Raw genomic sequence first — 23,171 nt, 5'->3', positions numbered from 1 at the left:
TAATAAATTTGGTATCTATCTGGCTTCATAGAATCAATGAGCTAGAAAGTGTTTCCTCCTCTTCTATCTTTTGGAAAAATTTGAGAAGGAATAGTGTTCATTTTTATTCAACTGTTTAGTAGAATTCATCTGTGAATATATCTGGCCCTGGGCTTTTTGTGTTTAGAATTTTTTGATTACTGATTTAATCTCTTTACTTGTTAGAGGTCTGTTGTGGTTTTTTAATTTCTTCTTGAGTCTCTTCAAGCAATTTGCACGTTGTGTTTCTGAGAAGCTGCCATTGCATCTAGGTTATCTAATTTGTTGGCTTGCAGTTATTCACAGTATTTTTATTTCTGTAAGGTCAATTGTGGGCTTCCCTGGTGGCTGAGCAGTAAAGAACCTGGCTGCCGATGCAGGAAACATAAGAAATGCAGGTGAAGCCCCTGGGTTGGGAAGATCCCCTAGAGGAGGGCATGGCCACCCACTCCAGTATTCTTGCCCGGAGACTCACATGGACAGAGGAGCCTGGTGGGCTACAGTCCGTAGGGTTGCAAAGTGTTGGACACGACTAAAGTGACTTAGCCCACACGCTCACAAGGTTGATTGTAATAGCCTCGTTTTCATTTCATTTCATTTTTCCTTTGGCAGGCTAGCTAAGGGTTTGTTAGGTTTTGCAGTGAGTGACTGAGTCTCAGAGTTCTAAGTGGCAGAACCTTCTAGGCAGGAAGACAAATAATACCAGCTAACACTGAGAACTCCCCGTGTACCAGCTATTCATTCTGTATGCTATCACTGCAGGCCTGTCCGGCTTTTTGTGACCCCACGGGCTGCAGCCCACCAGGCTCCTCTGTCCATGGGATTCTCCAGGCAAGAATGCTGGAGTGAGTTGCCATTTCCTTCTCCAGCGGATCTTCCCAACCCAGGGACTGAACTCACGTCTCCCCTGTTTTGTGCATTGGCAGGCAGATTCTTTACTGCTGAGCCCCCAGGGAAGACAACATTTATTCTAAGTGCAGCAATTATTGCTATCATCATCATCATTCTCACTTTCCAGGTGAAATTAGGGCACAGAGAGGTGAATGAACTTGCCCAAGACCCCATGGTTAGTGGGGGCAGAGTCTGACCCCAGGGACCTCTCTTTAGCTCTGCATTTTTATCATTCATGGTCTGGGAGTTAAGCGAAAAGAATTATTATCATAATGAATATCAAATCAAAGACAACAAAAGCAAATCTCATCTCATAGACCTCAGTATAGCATTTTTCTTTTTTAGAAATATACAAGAAATGTGTCTTTTCCAGCTTGGAATAACAAATGATACAATCATTTCACCACCTAATTTTACTCCCCAGCTGGTTCCAGGATATTTATAACTAGGGTTGGACCATCTCTGCTACATTTAGGTTTTCTGAAAAATCTTTAGCTATATTTTCCAATACATGTCATTTTATAAAAGGTATATTTTCCAAGTATTTCTTCCTTCCTAGGGGAACCAAAACATGTTTTAACAGCACACAATCCAGATGCTTCTGATTTACTTGAACTCAAATTTTAAAAATGTTGCTTTGTAAGAGCTGTTTTACTCTTCTTCGACAATTCTTGAATAAGAATTTCTTAACATTTCCTTCCTCTCGGACACTGAGTGGTATTTTGCTAAGGGAAGGACTATCTTGATATCACCATCACTGGAATGGTTCAAAACCAGAAGCCAGAGCTTCTGAAAGGGCCTTGGGAAAACATGAAGTGATTCAGAACCTGTAGGCAGCTAGTGGTGTAAGTTAAAGATGCTGTTGGCTTGAAAGACACAGAAATTTTTAACTGGCCATTTCTATATGCCCCACAGTGGAGCTGTATTTATTCCCTGCATAAGAAGAAAAAAAAAAGGTGAAGGGGAGAAGAAATTTCTCTTGTCAGCTTGAGCTTTAAAAAAGAAGGAAGTATGGGGTGACTGGATGTTTTTAAGCTCAAGCACATGTTAGAGGGGGAGGAAATGAGACTGAGTGAGAAGTAAAGTGCTGACGTGGAGGATCCTCCATGGCCTCCGAATGACCCAGGAATCTCACCAGTTCCTGTAACAAATACCACAAAATATGCTTCGTGTTGGAGCAAGTTTTGTCATGGAGGCATCGGCCCTGAGTGAAGTCAGCAGATTTAGGAGTGATGCCAACCAGTGCTCCTCTTAAGATGAGAACTCAGTTTCCCTTTATCATCCATCCCACTGTCCATCCCAGAAATGCTAGGGAACACAGGCAGGAAGGATAGAAGGAAATGGAAATTAAGTTTTATTGGCTACTTCTAGTGCCAATAATGACAAATAGGCTTAATCTCAGAAGCAGTGCTGATTGACTGGTAGTGGCTAGGCCTGGAATGCTGTGCTAAGAAGGATTCCGAGGTCCAGTCTGTCTTCCAGAGTAGACAGTGTTGGAATAGGTTCAGAGTTATCAGGTAAGGGCATGATTGTGGTGAGCGTCAGCAGTCACATACATCCTCAGAGCCACCACTGTGCCAGGCTCCCAGCCCAGGGCCATTAGATGAAGGAGACAAAGGAAGGATTGGTCTGATACCCACCCGAGGTGGACCGGAGTGAGAAGAGCTGGGCATGGTTAGGAGGGAATGGCAGAACCGTAGCAAAGAGGGCGTGTTCTGGGCAGTACGTGGAGCTCTGCCAGGAAAGTCACCGACGCCTCTAGCACACAGGGGGGCCCTCCCTGCTCTGGGCCTGCCTGCCAATGCAGGAGACATCAGAGACGTGGGTTCGATCCCTGGGTCGGGAAGATCCCCTGGAGGAGGGCATGGCAACCCATTCCACTAATCTTGCCTGGAGAATCCCAGGGAGAGAGGAGCCTGGAGGCCTACAGTCCATAGAGTCCAAAGAATCGGACACAGCTGAAATGACTTAGCATACCGGATCCCTTGGGTCCTTTGTGACAATGAGCGAAAACTTCCCTGGGCCATTTGTTGAAACACTGGAAACTCCGGAGTGATGGAAGGCAAAGCTTTATAGGTCAGACAGTCTCGGAATCTTAATGTCACCCCTGAAAAGCTGTTTGCACCCCCAGAATCCTTCCAAGCCTCCGTTTCTCATCTGAAAAATGGAATAAAAACATATCTTACAGGATGGCAGGGAGGATTAAATATTAAATAAAGAGCCTGGTTGGTAGTCACACTTCCTAAATGGTTTCTATTTTTATAAAAATGCCCTTGGTTTTATGTTGGCTTTAGGCTTTCTAGGCTACTGTCGGTCAATCAATATTTATTACTTACTTAGTAGGTACAAAAGGGAACAGAAAGAGATCTAAGATCTAGGGCAACAGAAAAGACACAGGACAGAGAACCTGGGGTCGCGGCAAGTGGCCGGTTTCTACCCGACTTCAGGAAGAGGTGGAGAGTTTGGAACCGGTGAACATTTGAGGACAAACAGCAACAGATTTCCCTTTTCCCAGCTGTAAATTTGGGACAGCCCTCCCTTTTCCTGTGTGGGATTTTGTGTTCTTCGGAGAAGGGACTAGTGATTCTGAGAAGTGGACAAGAGAAGGTCCACCAGCTGCTTACAAAGTCATGACTCAAGACCCCGAGTGTTTTCTAGGTCGTCATTGTTGTTTAATCTCTCAGCCGTGTCTGACTCTTTGCGACCCTGTGGACTGTAGCCCGCCAGGCTCCTCTGTCCATGGGACTTCCCAGCAAGAATACCGGAGTGGGTTGCCATTTCCTTCTCCAGAGGATCTTCCCCACCCAGGGATGGAACCCAGGTCTCCTGCATTGGCAGGTGGGTTCTTCACTGTCTGAGCCACCAGGGAAGCCCTTTCTGGATTTACCTCCATTAAATAATTTTTTGGTTTCATTGAGGAGAGCCCTTGGGGAGAATGTGGGGTGGGGTCGGGGGCTTACAGGGGTCTCCTGTGGCTCTCTGAGGAAGGCAGCCCGAGCTGAGGGAAGCCTGTAGGGGAGACCTCGCCGCCAGAAGGAACCAAAACACTCGGAGTAACCAGCCCCACTCGGCAGACCACGGAGAAGTCTGCTGCGTTGTCTGAAGTTTTTCTCTAGTCTGTGGCAAGCCTGCAGAATCGGTAACGACCACAGCTGTGTCCGGGCCCGGGCTCTTCCTGGGAGGCCCGTCCGCCTTCAGAGCAGGAGCAGGAGCAGCTGGCGTGGCCGCCCTCCTCCCAGCTCTCTCTCCAGTTTCTGGACAGTGTCGGGACCAGCCGCGCTTGGGGTGCTCGTCCGTCCAGAGATTTTATCAGACTTCTGATGAATCTCACTCTGGTGAAAGGAAGCAGAGGAAAACGAGCTGTTTAGGTTCATGGACAACGTATTTCTGGGCAAGAAATGTGACTCTGTCCCCTTCTGTTGAAGTAAGTTCGAAAGTGTCACATAGTTTTTTCATTTAGGGCTTCACTATGGGAAGGCAGAGGACCACAGGGAAGATTCGGGTTTCCCAGACCCTGTGAGGGGGACAGCCGGCCCCTGCAGGACCACTGTCTCATCTGTCTCCCTGCTGCATGCTCTGAACCAGGAGCGGCAAAAGGAAGGAAACGCAGGGCCAGGGCTGGCCCTAGAGAGACTGCTCAGGGCTCTGACCTCAGCGCACAGCGGGGGTAGGGGGTGGGGTGGCCTGCAGCTGGTCTGGGTGGGGCTCCTGGGGGAGCCCCTGCTCGGCTCAGGTCCACTGACCTTCTAGTGTCTCTGGGAGTCTCACTTTCCTCATCCAGCACAAGAAGGCTTGGGCGGGGGGATGTGTTGTTCATTCATTCACAGATCTATTTTATTTATTCATCCATCTAACTTTTTTTAAACACACTGACTCTGCCAAGAACTGGGGCTATGGAAACAAACAAGACTGCATTCCTGCCCTCTGGGACTCACAGCCTTGTGGGCAAGGTAGATCAATATGCAAATCAATCTAGAAAAGTCACCTGCAGGGTAACGGGGATGTGTAAGAGCCTAGCCCTGCCCGAGAACGTAGAGAAAGTTGATCCTGAAGGATGGGTTAAGGATGCCAGGAGGGTGGAAGAGACTGGAGCTTGCCAAAGAGCTATGCCTGTGAACAATGGCAAGGTTGAGAGGTTTTCAGAGCAGGGAGTGAAAATTAAAGAGGGCAATGTGGACTATCCAGTTCTCAGCATGCAGCTGAGATTCCAGTTTATCGAGAGAGGAATTTTTCCTTCCTCTAAACTCTGAGAACCCTTGCATCTTTGTATCAGGGTTGCCCAACACCGTTTATAGACCACAGATCAGGCGATTGACATTCACTTTACCAGGGCAGACATGGGAAGACATTTCTTGTTGCTTTTTCCTGCATAGACTCTTGATGAAGGCTGTTGTGAGCCTTATCCTTTATGGGGTCAAGTCTCCTTGGAGGATGAAGGAGGGTGATAAGCCATCTCCTGGGAAAATGCACATAGTTTTCCATAAAACTTCAAGAGTTTTGAGAACCATCTGCCGTCTGAAACCCTCCCACACACTACAGATTAAGAACCGCCCCCATGCCCATCTGACTTCAGACTGTGGGTCAGGGGATTGGAAAGACCTAATGTGGACCCAGAGCTGCATGGTGACTGGCTCTGATGTGGGCATTCAGCTTAGAGACTCTTTGAGTGTAGCTCATCTACAGACAGAACTCTGAAAGGAAACTGAATCCTTTTGCAGAAGGCTTCAGCAGGGCTGATGCTAGCATGAGGCAAGTGAAACCTTTGCAGTGGGTGTAAATTATAAAGGAGAGGGTGCCAAACAATTCAGTAACAAGATATGTAATATTTTACTGCACTTTAAAAAGTCAAAATAAATGCAGAAATCCATGATAAATACAATTTCACAATTTTCAACAAAGATGGGATGTACTGTACTTGCATGGCCCTGCCCAACTTGCCCCACCCTCATCCCAGCCCTGTTTGGAAACAAGAAATGCACAGCCTTAAAGTCCCAAACTGGTATTTGAATAAGATCTTGAGTGTCAGTGTCTGGGCTTCCCTAGTAGCTCAGTGGTAAAAAAAAAACCTGCCTGCCAACTGCAGGAGACACGTGTTCAGTCCTTGGGTGGGGAAGATTCCCCTGGAGAAGGGAATGGCAATCCACTCCCGTATTCTTGCCTGAGAAATCCCATGGACAGAGGACCCTGGCGGGCTACAGTTCACGGGGTCACAAAAGAGTCAGACACGACTGAACCACTAAACATTGAGTGTCAGTGAGTTGGTGGCTGGACGCTGCTGAGGTATTTCTGTGAACACTGCTTGATTCCTTGGCTAGGCTTAAGCCCCTCCGCCCGCCTGCCCACGTTGGCCCAAGGAACATGTGTTGGCAGCGACTCAGATATTCCAGCAGGTGGCACTCTTGCTCCAACCAGGCCCCCTGAAAAGGGACGTCTTAGCCAGTATTCTTGCCTGGAGAATCCCAGGGACAGAGGAGCCTGTTGGGCTGCAGTCTACGGGGTCGCACAGAGTCGGACACGATTGACATGACTTAGCAGCAGCAGCAGCAGAAGCAGCCAAACTAAAGGGATTCAAGCTAGTTGCTTGTTGCCAGTTGTTTTTTGAAAGGCCAGGAAGCATCCTGAGCAGGTACTGTGGGGCTAAAGGGAGATGCTCTATAAAGAGGATTGGAGGAAGAATCTGGAGAGCCTGGAGCAAGGTCGAGCCTTATAACAGGCTGTGCTTCTCTTTAGCAGGTGAGAAAAATGAGAATTTTAAACCTCTTTCTGTTCTCAGACGCAATATCAACTCACAGGACACAGGAGAGCGAAACAGGATGAATGGTTTTCTGTGAAGCACAGCCTGGAGGCAAGAGCTCCCTACTTACCTGCAGCGCTGGCTCCACTTGCTAGCTGTGACCCTGGACACTGCAAGCCTGAGATTTTCCATCTTTAGGTGGGGATTATTGCAGCTGCCCTGATGGAGTGTTGGTGGAGGCTTGTTGGAGGATTAAAGAAACTGATGACCATAAGGCTGCTAGCACCAAGTACGTATTGAAACAACGGGAGAGAGCTGCTGCGATGGACGTATAGGTGAAGACCAAGCAGCGAGATTTTGTGGCCTTCCTTGGCTGTTACATTAATTAAAAAGATGACCTCAGAGTGACCCAGAGACATAACTTGATCATGAACCGTGGCTTTAGCAGAAGCAGCCAGAAGAATTTCCCACCTGGATCGAGTTTCACAGGTGTGATTTTTGAACCAGGAAATCAAGCTGGGTTCCCTGGCAGAACTGTCTCACCCTCAAGACCTGGGAAACGTCTGACCACCAGGTGACTGGCCCCACTTAAGCTGTGCTTTGTTGCAGAAAGTATCCATTTACGTGGAGGTATATCAGAGCCTTCCCATGAAACCACTGTGTCTCCCTGCAGTTCTGAAATTCTGAACTCTCAAAGATGCCCCCAAATGAACCGTTCTCCACTATGAATGAAATCAGTGATGGTTCCTGCTTACTGAAGCTTACTTCATGGCAGTTACTTTAATAAGTACTTTACATGCATTCATTCACTGATGCCTGGAAACCATACAGAGAGGTAATCAAACCCATTTTACAGACATGTAAATTTAGGTTTGGGGCTTCCCAGGTGACACAGTGATAAAGAATCCCCCTGCCAATATAGGAGATGCAAGAGACTTGGGTTTGATCCCTAGGTTAGGAAGATGCCCTGGAATAGGAAATGGCAACCCACTCCAGTATTTCTTGCCTGGAAAATTTCATGGACAGAGAGCCTGGTGGGCTATAGTCTATGGGGTCGCAAAGAGTTGTACATGACTGAACACACACACACACAGATTTAGATTTAGGGAAACTTAGTATTGGGTCTGGGCTTCCTTGGTGGCTCAGATGGTAAAGAATCGCCTGCAATGTGGAGACCTGGGTTCAATCCCTGTGTTGGGAAGATACCTTGGAGGAGGATATGGCAACCCATTCCAGTATTCTTTCTTGCCTGGAGAATCCCCGACAGAGGATGCTGGCAGGCTGCAGTCCATGGGGTCGCAAAGAGTCAGACATGACTGAGCAACGCAGCGCAACACAGCTCCTTCAGCCAGGAATTAGTATAAACTTAGGTCCGACTTCCAAATCTATGTATCTATCAGTCTATCCATTTATCTATCCATCAGTGTATCTGTGTATCTATCATCCATTTATTTGATACATTAAATACTAACTATTCTGATCTATTAATTAAAGCAAGTTGCTTTGAGGCATCGAGGGTCTAGGGAAATTTTTGTTGGCCTCAGTTTGAGGCTTCTTTCATGAACATGTAGAGATAGTCATAGCTGTATCTTTGCAGATACATATATACATAGCACATACACGTGACTTTCTAAGGAGCAGGTTCTTACTCAGAGGCCCCGTAACCCAGGTGACTGCACTCTGGTGTCAGCTACTCTTCGGCGAGTCCCTGGAGAGAGAGTTTTGCGCCATATCCTCTTGTGTGGGAGGATGACCAGACAGAGCCGATCTCTGCTCCACCCCAAGCTTCCTTCGAAGGCACGGGCATAGCTCGTTGGACTGAACGGTCTCATTTTTCAAAGGGAAACTGCCGGATAGGAGAGGAAGTATCAGAACAACAAGATCACTTTGACCTGGAAGAAGGAGCAGGAAAGTGAATGCTGTCTTCCCAGAGGAGAAACATCACCAGCCATCATAAGGGGATCTGGCTTCCCAGTTCCTAACTGGAGAAGACAGCTCCCTGTCAAAGTGGGGATGGGGGCGGTGGGGAGTGTAGAGGTCTCTATAAAAACAGCTCTCGAAGTCCGTTAAGGAGCCGGTGTGGATAAGTGAGAATTACCGCATATAGCATGTTTTTTTCTCCTCACAAAATGCAGTTTATTTACTCTATGTTTATGTTATAGCTCAATTCAGGTTAATTTTCTCTGTTATAGGGGGTCCGTAGAGAATGTACTTTATTAGATTAAGTGAGTTTTAATTAGTCAATTGGAAAACAAGTTCTTCTCTAGGACTTAAAAACTGTTGTCAAATTATCTCAATGAGAATGTGGTTGGCTTTATTTAGTCACTTAAAAAGACAGCCACTTCCTGTTTATATTACTGACATTAATTCCATCTTAAAAGTCGATGAGGTTTAGGGATTGAGAGAGAGGGAAAAAAATAGTGTACTTTTCTTTGGCACACATAAATCTTTTTGTTAAAGTCAAACAAAATAGTATAATAAAATACGGAATTGTGACGATTTGTTAGGAAATAGGTGTATTGAAAGACATCTTGCGTTCTTAAACTGGCACGTGAAGATGTAGAGAGGCTTGGAGGGACCAGGGGTCTCATTTCTTCATCCTCAGGCTTTAGCATAGCATCTACAGTGGCCCACACTCAACTCCTGTGTCCCAGTTGGAGCTAAAGTCAGCACATAGAGCTTCCTTTATTTGATTCTCTCAAATGGGAAAGGGCTGGACTTCTGCGTCTTTCATTCTCTGTCAGCACTAGCTCCCTCCCCAGAAGGCAAGCACAGGAGCCTATGCTCAGGTCTACCTCCAGAGGAGACAGGGCGGGGGGCACAGAACACTGGTCTCATTCCCTGTCTGTTTCTATATTGACAGGGGAGAAGGATCAGACCTTCAGCTAAGCTGTAGGGCAGGCAACGTGGCGTGGAGGCCCTTTTATTGAGCACCTACTAGAGTTTTATTTATTATCTCTTAGGAGCATAACGGGCTTCCTCTGTGGCTCAGTGGTAAAGAAGCCGCCTGCAGTGCGGGAGACATAAGAGACGTGGGTTCAGTCCCTGGGTTGGGAAGATCCCCTGAAGGAAGGTACGGCAACCCACTCCAGTATTCTTGCCTGGAAAATCCCATGGACAGAGGAGTCTGGCGGGCCACAGTCCCTAGGATTGCAAAGAGTCGGACACGACTGAGATGACTTAACAAGCAAGCAAGGAGCATAACAGGACCCTATTGCTCTATTTATCATTCTATTGCTCTATTTATCATTCTCCTGACGCGGTATATCCCAAGCTCTATTTATCAAATTTACTCTTCTGCTGGGTCCTCACAAGGAGACCATGAAGCGGCTATCATCACTCATTTCATTTCCATTCTAAGAAGAGGAAGCCAAGTCTTGCAGAGTCAAGTAAGCTGCAGCAGGGGAGGACCCGGACTGGAATCTGAGACGTTATTATGGAAGCTCTTTACACAAGGCCTCTCTCAGCAGAGATCCAGCAGCCAGTGGAGGAGCAGGGCCCAGCCTAGAACGGTACCGGGTGTTTGCGTATCTAAACAGGGGCACATCCAGGGAACTGGAGTGTGATAGTTGATACAGCAAGCATCCTGCCAGAGAGCTAGAAAATGAAACTGACTTGGGATTGAACAATCAATTGCATATTTGAATATTTTTTTCCCCTCCACGTCTACCTACCGGAAAGTCCTAGAGTAGGAGGGGACCTGAGAAGAGCTGTCAGGGCGGAAGACATTCATTTCTTTCATTTGCATTTATTCTAAGAGTTTTATCTAAAGCTCCCTAGATCTGCTCACCTCTTATGTGGGAAGATGAGTCTCAGGCTCTTCAATTAGAAAACCATTTCTGTAGGTCAAAAGAGCCAAAGGACTCCAAGGGTCTTTTCACATCTTCAAAAAGAAAAATTCATTTCTAAGTTCAACACCCATTACCCTTTCATTGACCCTAATTAAATTTCCATTTATCATCTTTTTACCTGGCTTGTGTGACTCTGAAAATGGTCATTAATGCCTTATTAAGATGTTCATTTCCTACCTTCTCCCTGATCCTGTAGGCTATGAGCTCTCTGTTTATCCTTGTCCCGTCATATGGGAATCAAGTGAGGAAGAAGAATCTCGGTACCCCAAGAAGGGCTTGAGTAGGATTCAATGGCACTGTCTTGAAAATAGGACCTGTGGTGAGGTGTAAGGGACACCGTCCTTTCCCTCAGAGGACTCAGTATCTGGTGGGAGTTGTAGAGGTCACTGTTATGGGGCATGATCGAGGGCATGCCTCAATCACCATGACACTGATACTGGGAAATACTGAAGACAGGAGAAGGGGACAACAGAGAATGAGATGGTTTGATGGCTTCACTGACTCAAAGGACATGAATCTGAGCAAAATCCAGGAGATAGTGAAGGACAGGGAAGTCTGGCATGCTGCAGTCCTTGGGGTTGAAAAGAGTCAGACACGACTTGGCAACTGAAAAGCAATATGACACCTCTTGGGTTTCTCTGCCAGGGTCCACCAGAAGCTTGCATGCAAAAATTCTCCTATTGAGTCCAGCTCCTGGCCGCCCTCTAATTCTAAGGTTTATGCACTTGTCAGGGAGACCTCAGGTTTTTAATTGATTAAAGGGAAAGTCTTCTTTGATGCCAAAAAGGAGAGCCTTTAAGTTGCCAGGTGATTTAATGCAATTATCTCCCCTTGGCCTGGCAGGCTAAAATGAACATGGCTGTGAAAGGAGCGTAGGAGCTTTTACACAAAACCAGCCAGTTACTTTCTCACCAGCTATCAGCAGATTGGGACTGTTCTTGAGGAGATTTATGATGCTTCCTGCAGCAGCGTTAAGTGCATTAAAAAAGAAAGAAAGAAAGAAAAACTAAAACACTGGTTCTCTAAGTTTAGGAATAGTTTCCAATGATTTCCAAGTCTTTCATCACCAGGAGAGATTCTGCTTTGGATTTTTGTTTTTGCTTTTAATCTACTTTGGACCTTTGTTATTGAACTTCTATTAGGTTTCCGTGAGGACAGTTCCCATCCCTGCATCAGTTTGCTGGAGCTGCCATAACAAAGGACCACTGACGGGGTGGTATGCACAACAGACATTTATTGTGTCACAGTTTCAGAGTTTAGAAGTCCAAGATCAAAGTGCCGGCAGGGCTGGGTCCCTCTAGGCAGTGAGGCAGGATCTATCTCAAGCCTCTCTCCTAGCTTCTGCTGGTTTGCTGGCAGTCTTTGACATTCTTCCGTTTGTAGATGCATCACCCTGATCTCTGCCTTCATGTTCACAGGGTGTTCTAACTATCCGTGTGTCTGTTTCCCTCTGTTTACGAGGGGACCAGTCATAGTGCAATAGGGGCCCACCCTACTCTAGTCTGACTTTATCTTAATTGTATCTGCAAAGACTGAATATCCCAATAAAGCCACTTGCTGAAGTCCTGGGGGTTAGGACCTCAACAAACAGATTCCGGGGGTAGAGGGGATACAGTTCAACCTCTGACCCCACCTGGGGCATGTCAGCATTGCTGGCTAGAACCGGAAGTGTGGACATCCACCTGCTTGCCTTTGATACAGAAATACTTGGCCTTTCGTACAAAACTGGGATCAAATGGGAAGCTATTTTATTTAAATAAATAAACTGTATTTATTGTTCAGTCAGTGCATGTGAAGATTCTTCGTAGGGTCCAGACACCCTGTCTTCCTGTCCTTTATAGTCCAACCTGCTGCTCACAGTTAATTTCATATCTCCCACTGTAAGGAAGGAGAAACATTGCTATTATCATGCAAGTGCTCCTCAGAGCTTGGCTTGTATTGAAACAAAATAGATCTTCTCCGTTCAGTTTTCCTCCAACACCATTAAATAAAGGGTTGTTACCTGGTACCTGGTGAGCTGCCTCATCCTCCTACTCCTGGTGCAGACGGCTCCCTGTGACCCTCTCCAAGATTGCGCTGTGCCTCCCCCTTGATACTGAGCAAGAAATGCGGGGCTTCCCTAGCGTGTAAGAAAGTGTGAATGTTAAATTTGCTGTTTGAAAAGTTCTAGCACAAATTATCTCCCTCTGTGTTCGGAACTCTGCAGACAGTAATCATGGCCTTCCCAGCCTGTGATCTCTCTCCTTGGGTACCACACCCCAGCCAGATAGCCACAGCCCAGAGGTTGGTGGCCTGGGCAAGGGTGAGAAGAACAACCCCATTCCTGCAAAAACCAGGACGGCCTCATCAGACACCAGGACAAACTTACTTCTCTAAGAGTGTTTGGAAAATGCTGGAACTGTGGTCAAACCCAGCCAACACCTAAATATGAGAGTGAAAAATCGCTTGTACAGTCAAGAGACAGAGCTCTGGTCTCCAACCCTCTTTTAAAGGCTTTCTAGTTCTCAAACTGGTTACAAACTGCCTTTCTCTTTCTCAAGAGATCCAAGTGGAGCTCCTCCCTACACAGGGAATCAATTTATTTGATCATCTATGTTTGGAAAGTTGAATAATCCTACTAGAAATTGAAAATCTTAATGTTGAAACATGAGACCCTTATAAACCATAGTGCATAATTTGCACAGTTGAAAAAATTTTTTAAAAAGTCTAAGAAATTTCAGGCTGCTTGAAACTAATATGATGCTTTATGTCAATTCATTCTCAATAACAAATTTTTAAAAATCCATGCTTCTACTGGATGCTTCAGACTAACCTATTCACTTTAATGTGACTTATTCTGTATGAGATATTTGTTAGCAAAGTTTGAGACCCATTGAAACTCATGGATTCAACTCGTTTCTCCATGATTTAAATGACTTTGAATATGCTTTTCCTCTGCTAGGGGTGTTCTTCCCTTACTCAGTGAACTCCTATTTGTACCTTAAAACTCACCTCAAATCTCCCCACCCCTATCCCTGCTCCACACACATTTCTTTGCCTACCAATTACAGCTCATCACCACTTTCTCTGTAGTATGCATAGCACACAACTCTACTTTTACATTTATTCCACATTAGTGTAATGTATTTGTTTATGCATCTCTTTCATCTATCAGATTGGACACCCTTTCAGAGAAACACTTGCTTATTTTTATTCATTCCCCTTCCCAGTGCTTAGCACTGGGCCTGACATACAGCAGATCTCAGCAAATCTGCTGATTAAAAGCAATGTTTTCTTCACATCTTAAAAAACAACTGAAAAAGCTCAGATGCTCCAAGTTGCTGCTACTTGAAATCCAGAAGGAGATTGTTAGTGCTTTTTTCTGAGTCAGCTGTGTGACTCTGAATGTGTCCAGCAAACACAGGACTTGCCCTGCCAGTGGGCTCGGGGTGGAGGGGGGGTGGTCACAAGATCCTAGCCCCTTGGGGGAGGGAGAGAGGAGGACGTCGAGGGAGGGAGCATCCAGCTGCTCGTCCAGCGGCAGGACCTGCTGCCTCCCCCTTCTCCGCCCCCTCCCAGCCTCTCCCAACAGCTCTGTACTTACAGCCACTCAGACAAGCCCTGGCATTGTTTGCCTCTAGGGTAGGGTCAGAGGCCTTATAGGAATGGCATGATTCTACTTCCTTAAATAGCGACTTGGGAATGAAATGAGTAACCATGTCTTTAATTAGCCATACCCTAGAGGCCCAGAGGGGGCTGGTAAATGGTGGGCTCCCAGCCAAGATCAGCAGCGTGCGGCTGGTTCTCGCTCCGTCCAGGGAGATTTAGTGGGACGTTTTAGTTGCCTCTCTCCCCCAAGCTGTCCTGTCAGCTCCTGCTCCCTTCTGCCATCCTTTCAGCCTCATGGGCTGCTCAGGGTTGACAGAAGGAAAGAAGGGAGGGAAAAAGCTGAACTTCTCTGCGCATCTCTTTTGCACCAGGCTCTGTGCCAGACCCTGAGAACAGCACAGTGAAAGGCGGGAGAAACCCGAGGATGGAACCCAACGAAAGCGCCACTCCTGTGGTCCAGGCCCGGAGCAGCATCAGAGAGAGAGGGTCCCAGCAACCAAAAGACGCTTCAGAGTCATTCAAGTCCATTACTTGTGCTTTTAACTCAGTAAATAGAGTCTTCGTGGACATCCAGAGTCAGTCTCAATACAACCTCTTCCTTTTTCTATCTGCTTCCTTACACCCTCAGCCTGCCTTAGCATTCTTCCTTCAACTCCCCCTAGAAAGCTGTCCCAATCTACTCTATTTTTCCTTTCTCTATTTTTGAGAAAATGTTTTTCGAGTCCTAGTCCTTATATCTCTCATGTCTTCTAAACACCTCTTTCTTCTCTGTCTTGGTTTTCTCTCCCCAACTTTGACTCTACATCACAGAAAAGAAGAATCCCGGAAAGGGAGATTGCTATGCTCAGAACAGAAAGAGAGGTGGGAAGCGAGTGGAAGAGCGTTTGTAGCTGGTAAGGAGAAGGCAGCCAGGCTGGGGCTGCTCCGAGGCCAGTAACCCCTCTCCCGTCACTCAGGCTCATAAACAGCATGGAGGCCTGCGATGCAGGGCAGCCGAGGTGTAGGGAGGGGATGCCAGACTCTGCTTGGCGCAGAGGGACCGCTTCTCACAGACCGAAGGCCTGGGAGTTTGGAAGGAAGACCGGGAGTTCGCCGGGAGGCCGAGGACAAAGGGATTTCTATTCAGAGGAAATGACGAGAGTGAAGCCCCCCTGTGTAAGACAAGAGGAGGCTGAGTCCCTGGGTGGACTGTGTCAGGCTCCTGACCTCCAGGCTTTCCAGAAGGATCAGTGATTGCAGATGAGAGGCAGGATCCCTTCCTTTCAGCCATTTATCCTGAAACCCAGGGTCCAACCATGACTTCCGGGAAGGGTGCTGATGAGCTGGTAGGCGAGGCAGAGAGATGTCCCTTCTTTCCCAAAGTGTATGCCTGCCTGTGTGGGTGCTTAGCTGTGTCTGACGCTTTGCGACCCCCTGGACTATAGCCCACCAGGACTCTGTCCGTGGGATTTCTCCAGGCAAGAATGCTGGAGTGGGTTGCCATTTCCTATTCCAAGGGATCTTCCCAACACAGCGATTAAAACCATGTCTCCTTGCGTCTCCTGCATTGGCAGGTGGATTTTTTTTTTTTTTTAACCACTGAGCCCCTTGGGAAGCCCCTCTTTCCCGGGGAAAGGAATGTGAATTCAGCCACTGAGCTGTGGCTGGAAGGTAAGTGGACTCCCTCCTGAGGAAGGAATGAGTGCCTCAGGCAGGTCTGAGCTGAGCTGGACTGGCAGGGCTGGCTTGGGCCAGACCAATTCCAGTACCCTTAGCAGGGAGGTGGAAAGCCCTCCATTTTGTATTCTGCCCCCCAGGCCTGAAGAGGTTTATTCCTAAAGGGCTATTCAGCCTGGGCTCAGCATCCTCATTTCTGCAGTCCCTGTGCCTCTCAGCTCACGCACGTGTCTGTGCTCCTGAGATTGTAGGAATTGTGTTTGGAGCCAGGGTTTACAAGAATGGTGCAGCGGGTGCTAACACAGCACCAAGAGCTCTGCAGAAGAACGTCAGGAAGCCGTAGGGTCCCTGGATCAGCAGCACCAGCATCACCTGGGAAACTGTTAGAAGTGCAAGCTCCTGGGCCCCATCCCAGACCTAGGGAACTGGTGGGCGGTGCTATAGAACACAGCACCTTGTGTTTCAGACGTGTCCTGTGTTCTGTGGAACCAGAGAGCTGCTTCAGGTTGTGGTGTTAACCAGTGCTGAGCAGAACTGAGCCCCCAGGTCGGTGAGGGTTCCAAGGCAGAAATGCACCTCTGACCCAAGGGCCTCTTCTCTGAATGAATGCAAAAGCACTGTTTGTCCTTTTCCAGGAGCGGGGTCAGCTTGTCAAAATGCCAGAAGTGTTGCAACAGAGGCAGAATTCTGACTTATCTGCAGAATGAACCTTTGCTCTCTGAGGGTAGAAAGGAGAAGTAACCAGGATGTAACTAGGGCTCGGCAGAGGGGCTGGAGCGGCTGCAGTTCCGGGTAGGAGGAATGCATTCTCCCTCCAGGGTGGGGCTGGGACCACCCCCTCCTTCCACTGGCTTCTCAGAAGTTGCCCCGCCTGGTTCTTCTTCAGCTCCGCTTGGAGCTAAGCAGGAGGAAATACACTGTAAGGGAAGTGGGAGACATTCGAGTTTGCTCTAAGGGACTTTCTGATGGTTAAGCCTGAAACGGACTTTCAGGGCAAGTTGCACAACCTTCCTTGTATATCTTTCTTGGGGGCTCTGGAATGTAGCAGTTAAAACTGGAACCTGAAGTGGGCTTCATCCTGGCTTTTCCAGGACTCAGCTCTGTGTTTTTGGGGAACATGACTTCATCTCTAAGTGCCTTCATTATGTTGATCATAAATTGAGAGTCATAACGGAAGGATGCTTATAGATATTTGGGAAGATTACATTAAATTATATAGCCTACAAAAGCACTAGCCCAAGTTCTGGCCCAGAGAGGTCCATCAGATATCAGCTATTAGCTCTGGTCAATGCCTGACATGGGGCAGGCACTCAAGGCATGCTTACTGGACAGATGATGGACCCACACCCCCTGTCTGGAGCAGCCGGAAAATCACCAGAAATATATTCCCCTGCTATTTCAGATCCCCTTATGTTCCAAACAATTCAATGACCGGGGAGTGGTCTTGCTATCTGAGACTTAATGAAACTCTAAGCAGGCATTTTTCACTGTGGTTTTCTATTTCTGGACTGTCTTCTCTTTTCTGGGCTGGTATCATCCAGTAGGCTGTTAGTGACTTACATTGTTCCCATCAGAGGACAGAGGGAGGAAACAATTAAAAAGAAATGGGAAATGAGGCTTCTTGGGTAGAATTACAAGGCTTAACACCAGGTTGCATTTCCTGGCAAGACTCGGCTTGGAAATCTCTTAGCACATGGTCCTCTGTAGCCATCTGAAGAGCGATCCCTCCTGTCTGCCCGGCCGCTCCCCCTGCACATTCCTAGCAGCAGCCCTGTCAGTCAGCCGTGCTGGGGTGTGGTGGGGTTTATTTCCATGGCTGAGCTGCTTAGAGGAAGAGAGACGGGCTTCACAGACAAGCCTCACAAGGCCCTCACAGATGGGCCTTGACAGCATGTCGGACCTGGGACCATGTGATCATCTGAACGCTTGTTTTCTTCGCACACCTTTATGCCACGTAGTGTAGGGGGCTTCTTCCCACTGTGATCCTGGCGTTTCATAGCGATGCTATTAAGGAACTCCAAAGCAGGTGCAGGGGTGGGGAGGTGGGAATGTTCGGAGAGTATTCTGGGACCTCAGGGAACAGGACCGGAGCCCAGTAGCACCAGCAATTGAAGTGCACGCTTCTGATTTTGCCCAAGTGGCCTGCCATCCACTCTGTGAATGAATCACCCAGTCCCCACAATACCCCTCTGTGATCTCCTCTCCCCCTGCAGGGACCCCCAGCCCACCCTGATGGCAAGACTTTCCTCTCTGATGGGTGCTAGAACTCTTGCTTGTCAGGTGAGCTCTTAAGAAGACACAGCATTGAAAAACAAAGACTCGGGAAAGAGATGAACTGGGGAAGTGGATGATTATTTGTATTTGCTATATATAGGAGAGAGTCGGTGTATAACAGAATTATTTTTATATGCTATTTTTTTTTCCAGAGCTCAGCATAGCCATCCAATCTAACTGTGCCTATGAGCATCTATTTTTATAGCATCTGCTTCCTCCTTCTTTTGGGTCAGATGTGAACTTTTCAGACTCTCTCTTCTACTTTTCTGACTTCCCCCAGTGCCTGGGTCTAAGCTCGGTACTCAGAAGGCTCAATAAGGGTTGTACTCAGGCCTGGGATGGCGGGAGTTGCACAGTATCTTGGAGCTATAGACCACCCTTGTCTTTCCAGAAATGTGCTGCTTGAATACAAATCCTTATTCCTCTCAAGGTGACTGGGCAGTCCAAGAGCCAGGCATGTGTATTCACTCCACCTGGCCTTCTCCTCTCTTGGCTGGGATGATCTGTGCAAAGTTGGAAGCGGCCCGCATGTGTTCTGTGTGGGTCCGCATGTGTGAACCCATTCCTCTGTGTCTTGAAGACAGGCAAAACAGGAAGCATGAAAACTACACGGGCTGTAAGGCAGAGAGCTCTGAGCATTCCTGCCGTCTCACTTTCCACCTCTTGGATTAAGTCTGATTTATTTGGCTTTGATGGAGTCTTATATCCGTATCGAAGGGAATTCTTTAGAATTGGAGCTATATCACTGAGGATTGTGAGGGTTCAGCTGTCAGCACGGATTTCTTTGTCAGGGGCTCTCGCTTCCCGACCTTGGCACCCGCTGTGACTTCAGCTTTATTCCCAGGAAGTCCACATCACACCCTGCTTTCCACCTGCTTTAACACTTCTGCCTCTGGAGCCTTTGCTCACACTGTTTATCTAAACAGGAAGCTCTTGCCCTCTGTCCAGGCTGCCAGCCCCTGATGAGGTTAGAGGATTTCTTTTCTTTACATCTCCAGGGACTAGCATAACGCTGGGCATAGAGACACTCAGCAGATGCTCACTCAGTGAAGGATGGAGGCATGGCTGTCTCTCACACCTGTTCTGCCTGCCTTGCATTGTGTGTGTTTGTGCCCAGCCTCCGGGTCTTGTCTGACTCTTTGGGCCCCCATGGACTATAGCCCACCAGGCTCCTCTGTCCATGGAATTCTCCAGGCAAGAGTGCTGGAGCGAGTTGCCATTCCCTTTCCCAGGGAATCTTCCTGGCCCAGGGATTAAACCCAGGTCTCCTGTGTTCCAGGCAGATTCTTCACTGCCTGAGCCACTAGGGAGGCCTTGCACTGAGGGAAAATCCTTTGGTTCTTACTCATCTGCTAGGTTCTATTCTAGGCACTTGGGCTCCACCAAAACAGACAGCAATCTCTGCCTTTATGGAGAGAGATTACATCCTAGTGGGGGTGAAAGATAAAAAAAAAACAATAAATAACTTGTATGATGTACTACAGGGTGGTAAGTGCCCTGGGAAAGCAGGAAGAGGCAGGTTGGAAGTGTGGGGGTTGGGCAGGTTTGTGATAGCAAGTAGGGTGGTGAGATCAGGTCTCAGCTGGAGGGAATGGGTTCCTTGTCTGAACTCCTGTAACATGATCTAAACATTTCCTCGGAGATTATTGTCTATTCCTTGGACTCATATACGCATGTTCGTATACACATACATACATACGTACTGTTGTTCAGTTGCTCAGTTGTGTCTGACTCTTTGGGACCCCGTGGACTGCAGCACACCAGGTTTCCCTGTCCTTCACTATCTCCCGGAGTTTGCTCAGATTCATGTCCATTAAGTCAGTGATGCCATCCAATCATCTCATCCTCTGTCACCTTTGTCTCCTCCTGCTCTCAATATTTCCCAGCATCAGGGTCTTTTCCAGTGAGTCACCTCTTTGCATCAGGCGGCCAACATAGTGGAGCTTCAGCATCAGTCCTTCCAATGAATATTCAGGGTTGATTTTCTTCAGGACTGACTAGTTTGATCTCCTTGCAGTCCAAGGGATTCTCAAGAGTCTTCTCTAGCACCACAGTTAAAAAGCATCAATTCTTCAATGCTCAGCCTTCTTTTTTTTTTTTAACAGCTCAGCTTTTTATTGAATGTGTTACTAAAGAGGTTTAGTCAAAAAGACCAAACCCCATGTCATCATCAGACTCTTCAGATTCTTCTTTCTTTGCTTCTACTTTCTTCTCCTCAGCTGGGGCAGCAGCGGTGGCTGGGGCAGGACCTCCTGCTGGTGCAGCACCAGCTGCCGGGGCAGGTCCACCAGCCCCCACGTTGCAGATGAGGCTCCCGATGTTGACATTGGCCAAAGCCTTTGCAAACAAACCTGGCCAGAAAGGCTCAACATTTACACCGGCTGCTTTAATGAGGGCATTGATCTTATCCTCCGTGACCGTCACTTCATCGTCGTGCAGAATGAGGGCAGAGTAGATGCAAGCGAGCTCGGAGACGGAGGCCATGGTGCAGGCGAGTGCTAGGTGGGGGCTGCCGTGCGCGGTGCTAGTCGCCGGATGAAGTGAGGGCCTCACCCCAAAACGGCCTTAGCTTCCTCGGAAGAACCGAGCACCTTAGCGGCAGCGGAGGAAAGAGCGCTCAGCCTTCTTTATTGTCCAACTCTCACATCCATACATGACTACTGGAAAAACCATAGCTTTGACTAGGTGGACCTTTGTCAGCAAAGTGATGTCTACGTTTTAATACGCTGTCTAGGTTTTTCATAGTTTTTCTTCCAAGAAGCAAGCATCTTTTAATGTCAATCACCATCTGCAATGATTTTGGAGCCCAAGAAAATAACTGTTTCTATTGCCACCATTTCCATTGTTTCCCATCTATTTGCCATGAAGTGATGGGACTGGATGCTGTGATCTTAGTTTTTTTAAATGTTGAGTTTTAAGCTAGCTTTTTCACTCTCCTCTTTCACCTTCATCAAGAGGCTCTTTAGTTCCTCTTGGCTTTCTGCCATAAGGGTGGTATCATCTGAGTGTCTGAGATTATTGATATTTCTCCTGGAAATCTTGATTCCAGCTTGAGCTTCATCTAACCCGGCATTTTGCATGATGTACTCTGCATATAAGTTGAATAAGCAGGGTAACAATATACAACCTTGACGTTCTCCTTTCTCAACTTTGAACCAGTCTGTTGTTCCATGTCTGGTTCTAACTGTTGCTTCTTGACTTGCATACAGGTTTCTCAGGAAGCAAGTAAGTCAGTCTGGTAGTCCCATCTCTTTAAGAATTTTCCAAAGTTTTTTGTGCTCTTGGTTCACATACTGTTGAAGTATAGTTTGAAGGAATTTGAGCATTACCTTGCTAGTGTGTGAAATGAGTGTAATTGTGTGGAGGTTCAATTCCTGGCTTGGGAAGATCTGCTGGAGAAGGGATAGGCTACCCACTCTAGTATTCTTGGGCTTCTCTTGTGGCTCAGCTGGTAAAGAATCCACCTGCAATGTGCAAGACCTGGGTTCAATCCCTGGGTTGGGAAGATCCCCTGGAGAAGAGAAAGGCTATGCACTCCAGTATTCTGGCCTGGAGAATTCCATGGACTGTATAGTCTGTAGGGTCGCAAAGAGTCAGACCCGACTGAGGGACTTTCACTTTCACTTTGAACATTCTTTGGCATTGCCCTTCTTTGGGACTGGAATGAAAACTGACCTTTTCCAGTCCTGAGGTCACTGCTGAGTTTTCCAAAGTTGCTGGCATATTGAGTGCAGCACGTTCACAGCATCATCTACATGTGCTCTACCCACGTTGGCTCTCTTATTAGGCTGTCAGTATCCAGAAGTGGCTTCCCTGCCTGATTAGTATTAGTAGCCTTCTCAGCATCTAACACACAATAATTGTTCAATAAAAAGTACTCAAATGAGTGCTTAATAATTGATTTGCAGAAGAGAATTAAACTGACTCACTTCTCCCCTCCCTACAGAAAAAATAACTGTGCTATTGGCTATTTTATACACATAAACAACCTACTGTCATTACATTTGGTATCAAATACCTCTGGGTACTTTATGAAGAGCAGTCACCCTTCAATTTGGCAAAAGGGTCAACCTGCATCAGTGGCCTGGAGAAAGAGACTATGAAGAGGCAAGAACCCCTGTGGGAGGAGTGCTTCCTGTGTGAAGGACCTGCTTTTCTGAGCTAGTCCGGACAGGAAGCTTCGGCAAACGTTTTTGCTTCAGGGCAATGATGAATGCTTTAGCATCCTCAGAGCCTTAACATGGCTTTACAAAAGTGGTGATACATGGACCCCAGAGGCTTAAGACAGGTAAATTCCTGTTTGGGAGGGAAACCAAGGGTAGGGGGTGGAGTGGGTCCTTTGATGTGGAGTGAGTGCCTGGGCACCTCTTCAGTCTAATTTGGGACGGAGCCCTCCCCCAAGCCTTTACAGCTCCTTTTCTCACCCTCTTCCAACAACACAAGAGAAGACTCTACACATGGATATCATCAGATAGTCAATACCAATATCAGATTGATTATATTCCTTGCAGCCAAAGATGGAGATCTATACAGTCAGCAAAAACAAGACCAGGAGCTGACTGTGGCTCAGATTATGAACTCCTTATTGACAAATTCAGACTTAAATTGAAGAAAGTAGGGAAAACCACTAGACCATTCAGGTATGACCTAAATCAAATCCCTTACGATTATACAGTGGAAGTGAGAAATAGATTTAAGGGACTAGATCTGATAGACAGAGTGCCTGAAGAACTATGGATGGAGGTTCATGACATTGTACAGGAGGCAGGGATCAAGACCATCCCCCAAAAAAAGAAATGCAAAGAGGCAAAATGGTTGTCTGACGAGGCCTTACAAATAGGTAAGGAAAGAAGAGAAGATAAAGGAGAGAAAGCAAAGGAGAAAAGAAAAGGTATATCACTTGAATGCAGAGTTTCAAAGAATAGCAAGGAGAGATAAGAAAGCCTTCCTCAGTGATCAGTGCAAAGGAAAAGAGGAAAACAACAGAATGGGAAAGACTAGAGATCTCTTCAAGAAAATTAGAGATACCAAGGGAACATTTCATGGAAAGATGGGCTCAATAAAGGACAGAAATAGTAGGGACCTAACAGAAGCAGATAATATTAAGAAGAGGTGGCAAGAATACGCAGAAGAACTGTACAAAAAAGATCTTAATAACC

At 47.1% G+C, this 23,171-nt stretch overlaps 1 protein-coding gene across 1 annotated transcript; it reads right to left on the bottom strand.

Moving 5' to 3' along the window:
• Positions 1 to 20,097: 20,097 nt before the first annotated feature.
• Positions 20,098 to 20,624, bottom strand: LOC122422190 (60S acidic ribosomal protein P1). Its single transcript, XM_043438499.1, has one exon. It carries the CDS (start codon positions 20,494 to 20,496, stop codon positions 20,152 to 20,154), a length of 345 nt encoding a protein of 114 aa, XP_043294434.1. The 5' UTR covers positions 20,497 to 20,624; the 3' UTR covers positions 20,098 to 20,151.
• Between the last annotated feature and the right edge of the window lie 2,547 nt (positions 20,625 to 23,171).

Source organism: Cervus canadensis, chromosome 19 (assembly GCF_019320065.1).
Source record: "Cervus canadensis isolate Bull #8, Minnesota chromosome 19, ASM1932006v1, whole genome shotgun sequence".
Classification (NCBI taxonomy): Eukaryota; Metazoa; Chordata; class Mammalia; order Artiodactyla; family Cervidae; genus Cervus; species Cervus canadensis.
The sequence above is the reverse complement of the archived record's forward strand: the minus strand, read 5'-3'. Positions and strand labels throughout refer to the sequence as shown.

Coding starts and splice junctions, on each gene's coding strand:
- LOC122422190 (XM_043438499.1), bottom strand. CDS start 20,496: ATGGCCTCCGTCTCCGAGCTCGCTTGCATCTACTCTGCCCTCATTCTG.